We start from the raw sequence: 15,440 nt of genomic DNA on the forward strand, positions 1-15,440 counted from the left end.
GAAGAGGCTACAAGAACCAGGTGGACTGAACTACTCAATTCTACAGTATTGATTCCCAGACAAGGGCAGCTGAACACACCCATCACTTGTCCTGGTCAATATTTAGTTCTGTTGTAATTAGGCTCTTCAACTGTTCAAGGGTCTTATGACATCCCTAATGTTCTAAACAGGATCTCAACTGCATACTAAACTAGCTAATATTTATACATTTGTATAACACAATGTACTGGAATTAATGTGTAGCCCACACATCCACAAACAAGCCACCTCTTCAAAACATTCAAAAATTGGACGTTGAAAGATTTTAGAAATGAATTTACTGCAGGAAAACATGAACATTGGTGAAGTTGCGGTTAGTGGTGAAGTCTATAGCTCCCTGAAAGCAGCACAAACAGATAGATTTGTAAAGAAGCCTTATGGCTTGCTTACGTTCATCAGTCGGGGCATTGAGTATACGAGTCAGGAAATCACGTTGCAGATTTATTAAACCTGATTAAGCCGCATTTTGAATATTGTGTGCTTTCTGGTTGCCCCATTAAAAAAAGGATGTGGAGGCTTTGGGGAGGATATAGAATTGGTTTCCCAGGATGCTGCCTGGATTAGAGGGTATTTGCTTTAAGGGGAGGTTGCACTGACTTGGATTATTTTCTCTGGGTGAAGCTGAGGGGAGACCTGATAGAAGATTATACAATTATGAAAAGCATAGACAGTCAGAACCTTTTTCACCCAGGGTGGAAAGACAAGAAGGTATAGCCTTAAGGTCGTGAAAGTTTAAAGGTCCTGTGTAAGGCAGGTTTTGCACACGGAGAGTGGTGGATGCCTGGAATGCTTTTCCTGGGTGGTGGTGGATACTCCAGTGGTGTTGAAGAGGCTTTTATATAAGCCCATGAATATGCAAGGAATAGGATCATGTGCAGGCAGAAGGAATTAGTTTAATACAGCATCGAGTTTGACGCTGGCATCCTTCAAAGGGCCTGTTGCTGTGCTGCATTGTTCCGTTACATAAAGGCAAGTTCTGTAAATTCATCATCCTCCTGTCATACAAATTAGTTTGTTTGAGGTGGGCTTCACTATAAGCTGCGTTATCAGTTTGGATAAAATATTCCTCAGCATCAAACGCAAAATGCAAGTGTGCACAATAAACAGAATGTGTTTAATTACGAAGAAATTACCAATCGAGAAACTTCTGCAGTTCCGGTGAAAATATTAAAATGATCCACAGAAGTTATTACATCATGTCTAATCTAGATGATGATCAAACAAGAGACTATTAACAATTCAGATACAACTCCCTGTAACTGAACACAAAAGGGCATGTGAAAACACTTCAAGAGTTCAGAGTCTTTCCTTTGAACATCACAGAGGACACTATCAAGGTGTCCCATTTTAGGCCAACATAAACATTACAATTCGTCAGTATAAAAATTCTCATCCTATCACTGATGCTCACAATTTCACACTGCTTCACTTAAAAAAAAAAACAGGGAAAAACACATCATTGTTAAGCAGGTAATGCAATTGAAAGGGAGTATATTCAGATCTACAATGAGATTCTTTAGGAATCTAGTCCTTTGCTCCTGTCTCAGCCCATCAAGCATGAAAGGCCCTACCCCGTCCCCACCCCTAAACCCCAGCCCTGTGATCAATCAGTCCAGCTTGGGTGTTTATGTCCTTATTGAGTTTATAGGTGTGATGCCACCATCTAAAGCAGAACAGCTTTGTCTTCTCTTGCAGACTTCACTCCGGCGGCGGCTGCTCCTGAATCTCCTTCTTCACTGCAGTGACATGGAAAAATAATGCAAATATTAAATTCCCAACAATGGCTTTATAAATGGTATGTGATAAATTCTTATTTGAAAATAGGTTAAAAATCTTATGCTGTCACAAAAGGCAAAAGAATACTCCCAATACGTTTTTTTTGAATTAGCTCATAACCCATAAGCTAATTTTATAAACATGTAACAGAGTGGCACAGAAGCACTGTAGTTAGTACCACAGTTCCAGTGAACCAAGTTTGATCTTTACCCCCTGGTGCTGTCTTTGGGGAGTTTGTACCTTCTCCCTGTGACCAAATGTGGTTCCTCTGGGTGCTCCGGATTCCTCCCACTTCCCAAAGAGGTAAACTACCCTTGACGCAAGTGATTGGGGAAATTGGGAATATCAATGGCAACGTGTGTGAGTAGGATGCAGGGAAATGAGCATTCAGAGCCGCCATCAACTAGATGGGTCAAATTACATTAGTTTCTGTTGACAGGAAACACAATATGTAATGTAATTAATAACAAAGAATCTCCACAATATTATCACTAAACACATCAGTAAATAAGTGAGAGTGGATAAAATGAGAATTATGTTGAAAAGTAACTGGTAAAGTTCAAGTGAAACCATTGGCCAACCCCAATTTGTCTACAACAGTAGGCACCCCAATTCAAATTGGACATCAAACCGGATGAATTCCCAAGAGTAGGAAACAGTCATATTTCTTACAAGTCCCATTCTTACTGCAGGAACTTAGTATGATGATGATGAAGGCATTCAAGAGTGGATGATGATGATGATGAAGGCATTCGAGAGTGGATAGCTAAGTCATCAGTTTTCTTCTGCTCATTCAGGACCAGAGAAGACCAGACTCAAACATCAGGACCATAAAGCGCAGCTTCTAATCAAACATCATACTGTTTGAAGACACAAAGGGCTGGACGAACTCAGCAGGTCAGGCAGCATTTCTGTAGAATATGGATAGGTGAGGTTTTAGGTCAGGATTTATGTTCTCCGGAGATGCTGCAGACCCGCTGAGTTATTTCAGCACTTTGCGTCTTTTGTAAACTCGCATCTGCAGTTCCTTGTTTCTACCAGACTCTTTGAATATGGGGGCTTGCTAGGTAAAGAAAGCATCACATCGGACAGCTCGTGCTGTAGAGGATATTAAGAGATATGAGGACATGTCACTTGAAACAAAGATTCATCAAAATTTACAAATGATGCACTAAACAAAGCATCAGCCTGTATTTATATTTTGCATGTTGTGTCTCTAAACAAATTAATATCCAACATTGGTGTATTCATCAAAATTTAACAGAGAACTAAGAAGATAAACAAAAGCTTGGACAAAAATGTAGCATGAAGGAAGACAGAGAGTAGACAAAGGATCCCTGGCTGTAGCAGTTGAGACATGGTTTCCAATGGTGATGTTATTAAATTATGGACAATAAATAGGCCAAAAAATGAGAAGCACAGATAGATTGTAGGCTGCAGGCGATTACAAAATCAGGGAGTTGTGAGGCCATTGACATATCTTTGAAAACAAAGGTGGAAATTATAAAATAAAGGCATTGCTTAATTTAGAGCCAATGAATGTTCAGAGGTGTCAATGAACGATATTCGTGGATGGTTCAGGCAAGAGCAGCAGAGTTTTGGATACAATATCCCCCAAAGTTGACAGTAGCACAAGCGGCAGCTCAGTCACAAACGTGGGACTCAATTCACTGATCCCACTTACTTTCATCTCTTGCTTTCATCCGAGCTATGAAGGAGTAGCTCTTATTTCTTCGATAATTCTCATACGGATCGTCGAGTGGGACCCCTACTCCTTTATACTGGTCCCACTTATCACGGATTTCTCCTCCTTTAATTGGGTCCTGGATACCTTGCTCCTTTGCTCCAAGTCCTCCTGATCCACTCCAACCTGGAAAAGACCAAACATAATCTAATGACTCTCAAGTATGGAGCACTTGTACGTTCACATGCATTTTAGTTCTAGTGACTTCAATTATCTGGTGGTTTATTTTGCATTGTATTTCTCATCAAGCACAGTTTGCCATTTTAATTTATCATATAAATCTCAAAGCAAATTTAAAGTGGGTGATTCAAGGTCTAAATACTCAAAAATGTATTTTAAAAAAAAACTTTACAGTGTCTAATTGCTGACTTACATTGTTATCCGACTTTTTGGAGCACCCTAGTTTAGCTTACCAGAAATTAACTTTCCAGTTCAGAAGTAATAACATGGGAACCTCTGGCCCCTAAATAGAATTACTGGGGAATTCATAATTGAAAGCAGAGTCAACCATACCCATCTTCATTAACAGCTGATGGCCTTTGTTTTCCTCTCCCAGTCTGTAATCAGGCGTGAGAGAGGCAGAATCACTGCCAAGTCCAGTGGTGGTTCTACAAGAGAACACATCAATAAATTAATCCAAATGCACAGTTTACAACTCGTATACGACAAGAGCTAGAAAGATGCTAAAGCACTTTTTACTTGTGAACAAAGGCACATGGCTGGTTCCCCGAATAATCTGAGACCAAGTCACCAAGAATCACACCAGAAGTAGATATCAGAGAATTTTGGATGAAAGCACAATGCACAAGATATGTGATGGGACATGTTTGGACAGATTTCTACCTAAAAATGTATTGATTTCGAGTGAATGGGAAGTGTAAATTCAAGTAACAGAGTACCTCACATAACTGATGAACAGTGCAGTATTTTAAGCCAGCACTTTAGTTATACACTTTGGTGGCAAGAACAGGAAGGCAGATTATTATTTGAATGGTGTCAGATCAGGAAAAGGGGAGGTGCAATGAGACCTGGGTGTGCTTGTACATCAGTCACGGAAAGTAAGCATGCGGGTACAGCAGGCAGTGAAGAAAGCTAATGGCCTTCACTGCGAGAGGATTTGAGTTTAGAAACAAGGAGGTCCTACTGCAGTTGTACAGGGCCCTGGTGAGTCCGCACCTGGAGTATTGTGTGCAATTTTGGTCTCCTAAGTTAAGGAAGGACATTATTGCTATTGAGGGAGTGCAGCGTAGGTTCACCAGGTTAATTCCAGGGATGGCGGGACTGACATATGCTGAAAGCATGGGTCGACTGGGCTTGTATTCACTGGAATTTAGAAGGATGAGAGGGTATTTTATAGAAACATATAAAATTCTTAAGGAATTGGACAGGCTAGATGCAGGAAAAATGTTCCTGATGTCAGGGTAGTCTAGAACCAGGGGTCACAGTTTAAGAATAAGGGGTAGGACATTTAAGACTGAGATTAGGACTTTTTTTTTTTCACCTAGAGAGTTGTGAATCGGTAGAATTCTCTGCCACAGAAGACAGTGGAGGCCATTCACTGGATGGTTTCAAGAGAGAGTTAGATTTGGCTCTTAGGGCTAAAGAAATCAAAGGATATGGGGGAAAAAGCAGGAACGGGGTACTGATTTTAGATGATCAGCCATGATCATATTGAATGGCGGTGCTGGCTCGAAGGGTCAAATGGCCTACTCCTGCACCTATTTTTCAATGTTTCTACATAAGATGGGTGCCTCACTCCACACAAGTCACTGGCGTATTAAATAAACAGTAACATTTCCTGTAAAAGTAGAAATAGGGAACAGGAAGAATTTTTTGACAATGTGTCGACGATAGATTATGAACAGTGAATTATCTTGAATCATGAGAAGCAAAGGAAACCACACAGAAGAACACACCAACTGAACACAATAATTTTCTCCCAAGTGTGAAGTACTTGTGATCAAACTGTGTCACGTGATTTCACTACTGGACAGACTACCTGGGGATGATAATACCCGGGCGATAACTCAAGGTTACAGATGTGACAAGGAGCGTACATCTTGGACTGAAGATCTACAGGGGCAATCAGCTATCTTTATTGCAATGTGATCAGCATGAAGATCAACACGTAACCTCGTGCTCTTTCACAAGATATCCCTACTAAGAAATTAATTAAAGTCCAAGTTTTGCGAAATATGAGGTGGTGCTCCTCCAATTTACGGTGGTCCTCACTCTGGCCATGGAGGAAGCCCAGGACAGAAAGGTCGGAATCGGAATGGAAGGGGGAGTTGAAGTGCTTGAGCCACCGGGAGATCAGGTAGGTTAATGCGAACCGAGCAGAGATGTTGGGCGATGCAATCGCCAAACCTTCGATTGGTCTCACCGATGTAGAGCAGCTGACACCCAGAGCAGCGGTTGCAATAGATGAGGTTGGAGGAGGTGCAGGTGAACCTCTGCCGCATCTGGAAAGACTACTTGGGTCCTTGAATGGAGTCAAGGGGGGAGGTAAAGCGCTAAGTGTAGCATTTCCTGCGGTTGCAAAGGAAAATGCCAGGAGATGGGGTGGTTTGTGTGGGAAAAGTTACGGAGGGAGCGGTCTCTTCGGAAAGCAGACAGAGGAGGAGATGGGAAGATGTGGCCGGTGGTGGGATCCCATTGGAGGTGGCGAAAATGTAGGAGGATTATTTGTTGTATGTGAAGGCTGGTAGGGTGGAAGGTGAGGACAAGGGGGACTCTGCCCTTGTTACGAGTGGGGAGTGAGAGCAGAGTTACGGGGTATAGAAGAGACCCTGGTGAGATCCTCATCTATAGTAGAAGAGGAGAACCCCCATTCCTTGAAGAATGAGGACATCTCTGATGTCCTGGTGTGGAACACCTCATCGTGGGTGCAGATGCGGCGCAGACGGAGGAATTGGGAGTAGGGTGGGAAGAAGTGTAGTCCAGATAGCCATGGGAGTCAGATAGCCATGGGAGTCAATGAAACAATGACTCTACCTGTCCCCTGGGGATGATAGATGAGAGATAAATATTGGCCCGGACTTGAGGGATGACTTTACCAGTTGCAAACTCGTTTTTTTTAAACAAAATATTTTGATCATTTGAAGTCTCCATTCTCACATTGTCCAATATTTTAATAACAAATAGCTTTATTTTTCTCACAAATTAAAGCCTTGTTCAAAATGTTTGTGATCACAGGCCACAGATTACATGGAAATGCTTGTTACTATGGTTTGTGCCTATGATTTTGTTACTGCACAAAAGCACGTGTGCAGAACAGGAAACACGAGCATAGATGCAGACCGCTGTAATAACGCACTCTTTCTTAATCACTCAAAGAATGTTCTGAATATCCTACATTCTCCATGGTTTATTGCTAATCACCGAGAAGTCTTGCGTCAAACAACATACATCATTACACATACTTACGGTGGAGTCTGGCTACGTGACCTTGATACCCGCCTCTTCCCCGGTGAGAACGATCGTGACCGTGAGCGAGATCTTGAACCCGACTGACTGCGAGACGAGCCTGATCTGCTACGACTTAAAGAGGAAAGCATTGAGACTGTAGACACCATTATTTAAGATTTAAAATTTGAACATAGTTTATGATACTTCACAGCAATGTATTGGGATTAGTGCAGCACCAGGCTTACTGGGTGATGTTTTCCACATCCATTAAACTCAGTCAGCACCCTTCCCCACCCTCCCTTTAAACTCATTGGAATACTATTCCCATCTTTCCTATACAATTCCAGAAAACCATGCTTTTGCTTCTTTTAAACTGACTGGAACTCCATTTACCATGCTCCCTTTAAAGTCACAGGGACCGCATTCCCACGCTCTATTTAAACTCATTGGGTTTTGTTTCCCACCTTCCCTTTAAACTCGACTGGTTCACTGAAAATGTATTACACTACTGGATAATACATTAAAAAAAGTAAATTAAAAGTGAGTCAAAATATTAATTGGAATCCTATCCACTGTCCAGAAACTTCGCCAGTCCTGCATTATCCCAAGGGTGCAAGATTATTGGAGCTTTTCTGCAGGTTTTCCACACACACATTAGCAATAGTGGCTAAATACCCTGTATGAGAATAGGGAAGAAAAAGGCACCTTAATTAGAAAGCAATTTCTTTGCTCTTACCTGGAACGTGAAGCAGAATATGAATGAGAACGCGTGCGGGATCGAGACTGCGATCTCGATCTGGAATAAGAGCCAGAAGACCGTGAAGATCTTGAACTGGAGCCAGAGGAAGAACGTCTGCTCCGTGACCGACTGCGGGACTTCGATCGTCCACTGGATGAAAAACATTACCCAATTTAGGTCTCAATTAGTGATATAAATGGAATTACAGCTCAGAGATTGTATTCCCTACCTAGCAAGACAACTGGGTAAGACACAAAGCGCTGGAGTAACTCACGGGTCAGGCAGCATTTCTGGAGAACATGGATAGGTGATGTTTCGGGGTCAGGACCCATTATCAGATTAAGAAGGGTCCTGACCCGAAACATCTAGCTAGCCCTTGCTGTCTCCTCCCCTTCCTTAACCCTCGAGTTGTCTCCTCCCATCCCCCTGCCCTCGGGCTCCTCCTCCTCCCTTTTTCCTTCCTTCTCCCCCCCACCCCCCATCAGTCTGAAGAAGGGGTTCGGCCCGAAACGTCGCCTATTTCCTTCGCTCCATAGATGCTGCTGCACCCGCTGAGTTTCTCCAGCATTTTTGTGTACCTTCAAGTTGTCTGCTGTCATTTTTCAACATCTCACTAAAACCACATCAGGTAATTCTATAGAGACCTTGCTGATTCTGGCAAGGATTTCAAACATGAATAAGTTTCTGGTCAACATCTTAGATATTCAGGCCACAATTCATAAGAAACAACCACCAGAAAGTGCATGCATAGAAACATAGAAAAATAGGTGCAGAAATAGGCCAATTGGCCCTTCGAACCAGCACCACCATTCAATATGATCATGGCTGATCATCTAAAATCAGTACCCCATTCCTGTTTTACCCCCCATATCCCTTTAGCCCTAAGAGCTAAATCTAACTCTCTCTTGAAAACATCCAGTGAATTGGCCTCCACTGCCTTCTGTGGCAGAGAATTCCAGATTCACAACTCTCTAGGTGAAGACGTTTTTCCTCATCTCAGTCCTAAATGGCCTACCTCTTATTCTTAAACTGTGACCCCTGGTTCTGGACTCCCCCAACATCAGAAACATTTTTCCTGCATCTAGCCTGTCCAATTCTTTAAGAATGTTATGTTTCTATAAGATCCTCTTTCATCCATCTAAATTCCAGTGAATCCAAGCCCAGTCGGCCCATTATTTCCTCAACACAAGTTCCTGTGCTTTATTTGAAAGATGATTTAAAATATCTGAAAAAAACCCAAATATGCACATCAGCACTGTTAACATCATATCCACGTGAGCAATGGAATTTCCCTCTAATCGGAGGAGACAAATGAATTCACAACGTATTAACTACTGGAGTCACATAAATCTATCTCCCATTTCCATTTTTGTGGAGGTTGATATTTGTCCTCAATGTAAAGATGAGGGAGATGGGAAGCAACAAAAACACTCAGCTCCAGACAACATCCCATTAACCCCTGTTTAGTGTGCATGGACAATGAACAGTCAGATTCTAGCAACACTGCACTGGCGTATGTATAAAGAAATGCAAATTGGGTGAGATACAGACAGGAATATAGCACCATGATTTCAGTCAAAGAACCATAGGTGTTGTGGGAACAGGACAGAAGGTGCGAAAAATTATGGAGAAATAAAAATAAAACTGCTTAAGCATACACAGCCAGCTATGAGGCATTGCACCATCACACATCATTACAGGTGAACTTCAACATGCTGATTGACACAATCTGCCCATGCCCGTATTTCCTTCATAATTGCAATGGTCTTACAGTGAATGTATTCATTTTTGTTTCTTTAGACTGCTTCCTTTCAACTAGTTACTAATCAATTCCTGATGTGATTTCTATCTCACTCATTAGGTCGAGCCATGCATTCCAAAGCCTCATTACTGTGTGTACAATGTTCCCAGTCATAAATGTCTTGTCCAGACTTTGATAAACGCAGACTGCAGCCGCAGGTGCAGATATTGGTGGTAGTTGCAAATATTCAGATAAACATGTTTCCACTAACCGTTTCTCCACTTTAGGTCCACTAGGTTCATGAGGTTCTGAACGGGCTCCTGGTTTTAACGTTCCAGGTGTAGCTGTGTTCGGACCTCTGCATCACGGAAGATATGGGATATTAGAATCATATTTTGTCAATTAGAATATCTCTCAGCTACACAAATTCAGAAATCTTTCTACTATCTGTTTCATGAGCTCCCACAACTGACTTTCTTTAAAATTAATTATCAGTTAAGGATTGTGCCAACAACTGCCAGGAAGAAGAAGAACTAATTACAAATATTGCAGGAATTCTAGACTTTTTCAAGGCACAATAAAGGAGGAATATCTCAGGATATTACTTTTATGAATTTCTGGTAGACATTTGATGACCACGTTCAATAAAGCTGAAGTTGATGTAATTGGTGGCAATTTGTTGACATGACTAATATTGGCTGAGCAGCTAGCAATAGAGTAGGGCTGATGGGAAGGAATTAGGAAGGATGAGACACATGGGATACTTTAAGGACTTGTTAGGGATGAAATTCTTCACCATATTTTAAGTGAGTCACATGATATAGAAATCCTTATATTTAACACATTGACTTCACGAGAGGTGACATTCATTGTACAGACATCAACATTAAATCACAAGACATTAATAAGTGATTGGTCAAATGAATTTCATAACATTAGCTAATGCGAGGTCAGAACCTTTGGACCATGAACATCCTTACAATGTCAGACTGGTACAGAAAAATATTGAGAGTGTTACTGGATTTTGTTTTACAGACATTATTATAGCAAGTAGATGTTATGCCACAGTTTATAAAGCTGTAGTTCGACATTTAGATCACCAAGAGCAATTCTAGATCTTGGATAAAGTGGAGCAAAGAATGTTGACTTCAAGGGTTAAACTTCAAGAAGAGATATCAAAGACATGTTTTGGATTCCTTGGAGAAAGACGCAGTGACTCGATTGAAGTTTCAGATAAAAGGGAGAACTAAGTGTAGATAGAAATGATTTTTGTTGGTGGAGAAATCCACAATCAGTAAGCCTTTCAGAAGTTAGGAAACAGTTTCAAATACAAATGGTAACAAAAATTTGGAACACTATCACATGTGATAATCATTCATTTAAAATGTGAGATTTGCAGATTTTTGTTCATCAAAGATATGTTGAGAAACGAGAAACCAGCAGCTATGTAGAATTAAGTCATAAATTAACTATAACTTTATTGAATAGTGGAACAGTCCTGAGGTATTAAATGGTCATATCTTGTTCTCAACAATGAAGGTATCAAAGTTTGATAATGACACTAAAATAGATGACAGGGCATGATGTGACGAGGGCATCTAGACTCAATATAAATAGATTGAGTGAGTGGGCAAACTCATGGCAAATTAAGGTTAGTGTCAAAAGGGGAGATTGTGCAGTTTGGTAATAGGAAACAAAGGATAGACTGTTACCTGTATGGAGAGAGGTTACCAAAGGTGAGTACAGAGTAATCTAAGTAATCTTATGCATCAATCACAAAAGGTGAGCAGAAAGGTGAAGTATGGGCCTCAAGAAGATAGCAAGTATCATCAAAGATCCTCACCACCCGGGTCATGCTGCTACCCCCAGGGTGGAGGTATAGAAGCCTGAAATCCCACACCACCAGGTTCAGGAACAGCTACAATTAGAGCCAAAACATCTCACAATACAACTGACATAATGCAACTATTAGCAATTACAAGATATAAAAAATTGTTTACATTTGATATTTCGAATGGTTTTCAAAGCAATCTCCACTTTCACTCCTATTGCTTCCAAGTACTTGCCTGTTTCTCTTATCTTGCCCCTTTTTTCTCCGTGCTCGCATTTTGGCTCGGAAGAATTCATAGAGTCCATTTTGCTCCCAGCCTTCACTGCAATGGAAACCAGAATTTAGCACAGTCCAGGCAACTGAACGACCATCCATCCAGAAATCAACAGAATGGAGTTTTGCATTTCTTGCATGTAAACAAGTTGTAAAAGGCACAGAGGGATACATACTGCAAACTGTGATGAGGCCTGTGACTAATGTATCTCTTTGGGTTCACTGCTGCCCATTGCTTTTGCATTCTATATCAATGATTTGGATGAAAACTTACATGGCATGATTAGGAAGTTTGCAGATTACACAAAAGTGGGTGGTGTTGTAGATACTGAAGATGGTTGTCAACAATTGCAGCAGGAACTTGATCAGTTGGGCTGAGGGAATGGTTGATGAAATTTAATACAGGGAAATGTGAGGTGTTGCATTTTGGGAAGTTTAACATGGGCAGGACTTACACCATGAATGGTAGGGCTCCAGGGAGTGTTGTGGAGCAGAGGGATCTATGTGCACGTGCATAGTTCCTTGAAATTAAAACAGGTAGATAGGGTGGACAAAAAGGCTTTTGGCACATTGGCCTTCATCAGTCAGTTATATAAGATGTTGGTGAGGCCACAGTTAGATAATTGTGTTCAGGTTTGGTCACCCTGTTATAGAAAGATGTTGTCAAGCTGGAAAGGGTGCAGAGAAGATTTACGAGAATGTTGCCAGGACTCAAGGGTCTGAACTATATGGAGAGGTTGAGCAGGCTAGGACTTTATTCCATGGGGCGCAGCAGGATGAGGGGGTGAACTTATAGAGGTGTTCAAAAGCACGAGAGGAATAGATTGGGTAAACGCGCTGTCTTTTGTCCAGAGTAAGAGAATCAAGAGCCAAAGGGCCTCTGTCACGCTATATAGATGGGCATGTTTCGTCACCGTGGGCAAGTTGGGCCGAAGGGCCTGTTTCTACGCTGTATGACTCTATGAACTGCAGGAGAATGGACACAGAACAAGGCTGGGTGAACAAATTGCAAAAGCAGAGTAATGAGCCTAATTGTGAAGCATGATTTGTAGAAATAAAAACTGAATGGAAATAGACTCTTAACAGTGCAAATAAAGTTCTCTGTTGGATGGAGGTACTGAAAAGTTAATGAGGTAGCTCAAAGAATTGTGTCGCACAAAGGAATCCATTTGACTCATTATCACTGTGGAAGTTCTTTTTCAGATATAGCCATTTAATCTCACTCCTTTGGTCATTTCCTTTCTACTGCAATTTAAAGAAATGTAAGAAAATATCCACGTTCGCATTTGCTACAACATTAACTTCCGCATTAAATTCCACTACCTGAGCAGATGTAAAGCGGCGGTCGCCTATGTAGAGAAGCACTAAAACAAGTATAATACAATGGTATTGAATAGGTATAGTAAAGACTAGAGCATGAGTGTAAAACACTGGTTGGAGCCAAAAAAGACATTACACAGAAAGGAAAAAATTGGTACAAGAAAAACAGGATTTTGTGCACGAGCAAATGTGAGGATTTACTAAGTGCTTACTATCTGAGTAACTACTGTGCAATTAGTAAAAAGGTATTCCGATTTATAAATTGTAGTAGAGTACGCAAAATATTGTCACAAACAGTTTTTGAAGGAGAATCATCCACACCCTTTACAAAAACAATATATACATGAAGAGGAATAAAATTAATCAAGGGAGGAACAGAGCTCAGAAAAAAAGTATGACACAATGAGCAGGTGGCAATAGTATTGATAGAATGGTCTCTTTCTGTGACTGAATTTCTACAATGCTAGAAAGACACTTGAAGTCCTGAATTTTTGAGAGACTGTGGCATATACTACTTTTGCACATTATTATGTGAAGCAGAGTAAATTATGGGTAACATTGGAACAGGCTGTAGTTAATGAAATTGGGGTGATTTATCAAAAAAAAAGATAAAAACGACATTTAAGATGGAAATTAATATGCATCATCTGAGGGTGAGGATGAATAAACTAACCAAACAGACAGAATAAACTCTCTGCAGAAATACACTCACGCATATTAAGATACAAGGATTTATTTGTAAACCTCTGAGGAAAGAGTAAATTAGGTTAAATCAAAAAAGATATATTTACATGATGGCATGAGAGTAATTGGCCAAGAAAGGCACAGAGGTTATGCTGAATGAAGACAGTGAAGAGGTAGTTACTTTACATCATAAATACTGATATGGCGCATTTGAGAAGAATGGTCTGCTTTAATAGCGTTTTCCCTTCTACTGAACCCAGTGCATGATCACCGATAATAGTAAACATTTCTTACCAGTCTGAGCCGGAAGGGCAATGACGATATGTAAGCTTTACAAGACGCCTACCTATTTCTTGGTCTGTCATGAGATGGCGGACTATAAAATGCCTCAACTGCAGCAAGCAGCCTCTCATTAGGTGGCATTGGAGGTGGAAGGCGCATATCTTTAGGCTCCAGAGCCTTGTAGTCATAGTCTTCTAACTATTATAAAACAAATGATAAGTAATCGACAATCCAAAGTTAATTGCACGCTTGTAGTCAGTTTAGTCATTGCATGTGTGTGTGTGTGTGTGTGTGTGTGTTTATATATATATCTCTCTCTCTTTCTCATTATATATATATATATATATATATATACACATAATATACATTATATATATATATATGAGGTTGCTTCTCAGCTTCACACGTGAATGATTTTTGTTTTAAATAAAGAAAGCAAAAGAAAAACAAATGGGAGCTCACTAACAAATTTTTAATGAGGAAATCATAATCCATCTTTTAATAATGTGTTTAAGAAGGAACTGCAGATGCTTGAAAATCGAAGGTACACAAAAAAAAGCTGGAGAAACTTAGCGGGTGCAGCAGCATCTATGGAGCGAAGGAAATAGGCAACGTTTCAGGCCGAAACCCTTCTTCAGACATAATTCTTTTAATAATGTGTGCAGTTCAGGACAGGGAACTATGGGAAAGCTATTTTGACAAAGTACAGAAAGATTCGCGCAGACATTGCCTGGATTGGATGGCTTGGGTTATCAGGCGAGATTATATAAACTAGGACTGTTTGCAGTGGAGTGAAGGAGGCCGAGAGGTGACATGATTGACGTATATACAATTATGAGAGGGTTGGAAAGCTAGTGTCTATTTTCCATAGGAGGTAAAATAAGAGACCATATGTTTAAGATGAGAGGGAGAATGTTTACTGAGGATCTGAAGGGCATTATATTTTACAAAAGAGTAGTTGGTACCTGGAATGAGCTGCCTGAGGATGTGATGGAGGCAGGAACAGGAAACATTTAGGAAACATCATGACAAACATTTGAATGAGCAAGGCATAAAGGGATATGGAATTAATGCAAGGAAATTGGGTTAGTATAAATTGGTGTGATGGTTGGTATAGACACAGTGGGTTGAGGGCTTGTTCCTATACTATACAACTCTGACTATAAAGTCAGCCATGAGCAGGAATTATTTTACACTTTGCACTGTGTCACAAAACCAAAAATGAGTCTAGTGTGATTTATTATAATAATTTGAACCCAGAATTTAAACAACATTTCAGTACACAATAATATCTATAACCTCATCACTTGCCCAGCAGTCCATGGTTAATTTGTGGGAAGTGAACACATAATTCAGGCGAGCATGAATGCAGTAAAGAAAGTACTAAGTGTTTTAAAGAGAGATCAAATGAAGTCCTAGTTTGTCCTGATATAAAATGTACATGTTACCATTTGGAGAGATCTCCAACATCATGTAAGAGATCAAGACATCTCGACCAATACTGCCATTCCAACATGACTGAAGGGTCTCGAAGCGAAACGTTGCCTAGTTCCTTCGCTCCATAGATGCTGCCTCACCCGCTGAGTTTCTCCAGCATTTTTGT

The 15,440-nt window shown here is 40.6% G+C and overlaps 1 protein-coding gene across 3 annotated transcripts in view; it reads right to left on the bottom strand.

The window, feature by feature from the left end:
* Window positions 1–912: 912 nt before the first annotated feature.
* LOC116989395 (calcium homeostasis endoplasmic reticulum protein) overlaps window positions 913–15,440 on the bottom strand; it is a 61,602-nt gene continuing 47,074 nt past the window's right edge. For 2 of the 3 annotated variants that reach the window (XM_033046733.1, XM_033046736.1), the window contains 8 exons: window positions 13,902–14,035; window positions 11,514–11,600; window positions 9,719–9,805; window positions 7,704–7,856; window positions 6,986–7,099; window positions 4,073–4,167; window positions 3,500–3,685; window positions 913–1,785 (listed from right to left, as the gene is read on the bottom strand). In XM_033046733.1, the coding sequence (XP_032902624.1) occupies window positions 1,703–1,785; window positions 3,500–3,685; window positions 4,073–4,167; window positions 6,986–7,099; window positions 7,704–7,856; window positions 9,719–9,805; window positions 11,514–11,600; window positions 13,902–14,035 (939 nt within the window). In that variant the 3' untranslated portion in view covers window positions 913–1,702. The remainder of the gene's footprint in view (window positions 1,786–3,499; window positions 3,686–4,072; window positions 4,168–6,985; window positions 7,100–7,703; window positions 7,857–9,718; window positions 9,806–11,513; window positions 11,601–13,901; window positions 14,036–15,440) is intronic. The other variant, XM_033046735.1, reaches the window with a different exon arrangement.

The sequence above is a fragment of the Amblyraja radiata genome, chromosome 29 (genome assembly GCF_010909765.2).
Source record: "Amblyraja radiata isolate CabotCenter1 chromosome 29, sAmbRad1.1.pri, whole genome shotgun sequence".
In the NCBI taxonomy this organism is placed as follows: domain Eukaryota; kingdom Metazoa; phylum Chordata; class Chondrichthyes; order Rajiformes; family Rajidae; genus Amblyraja; species Amblyraja radiata.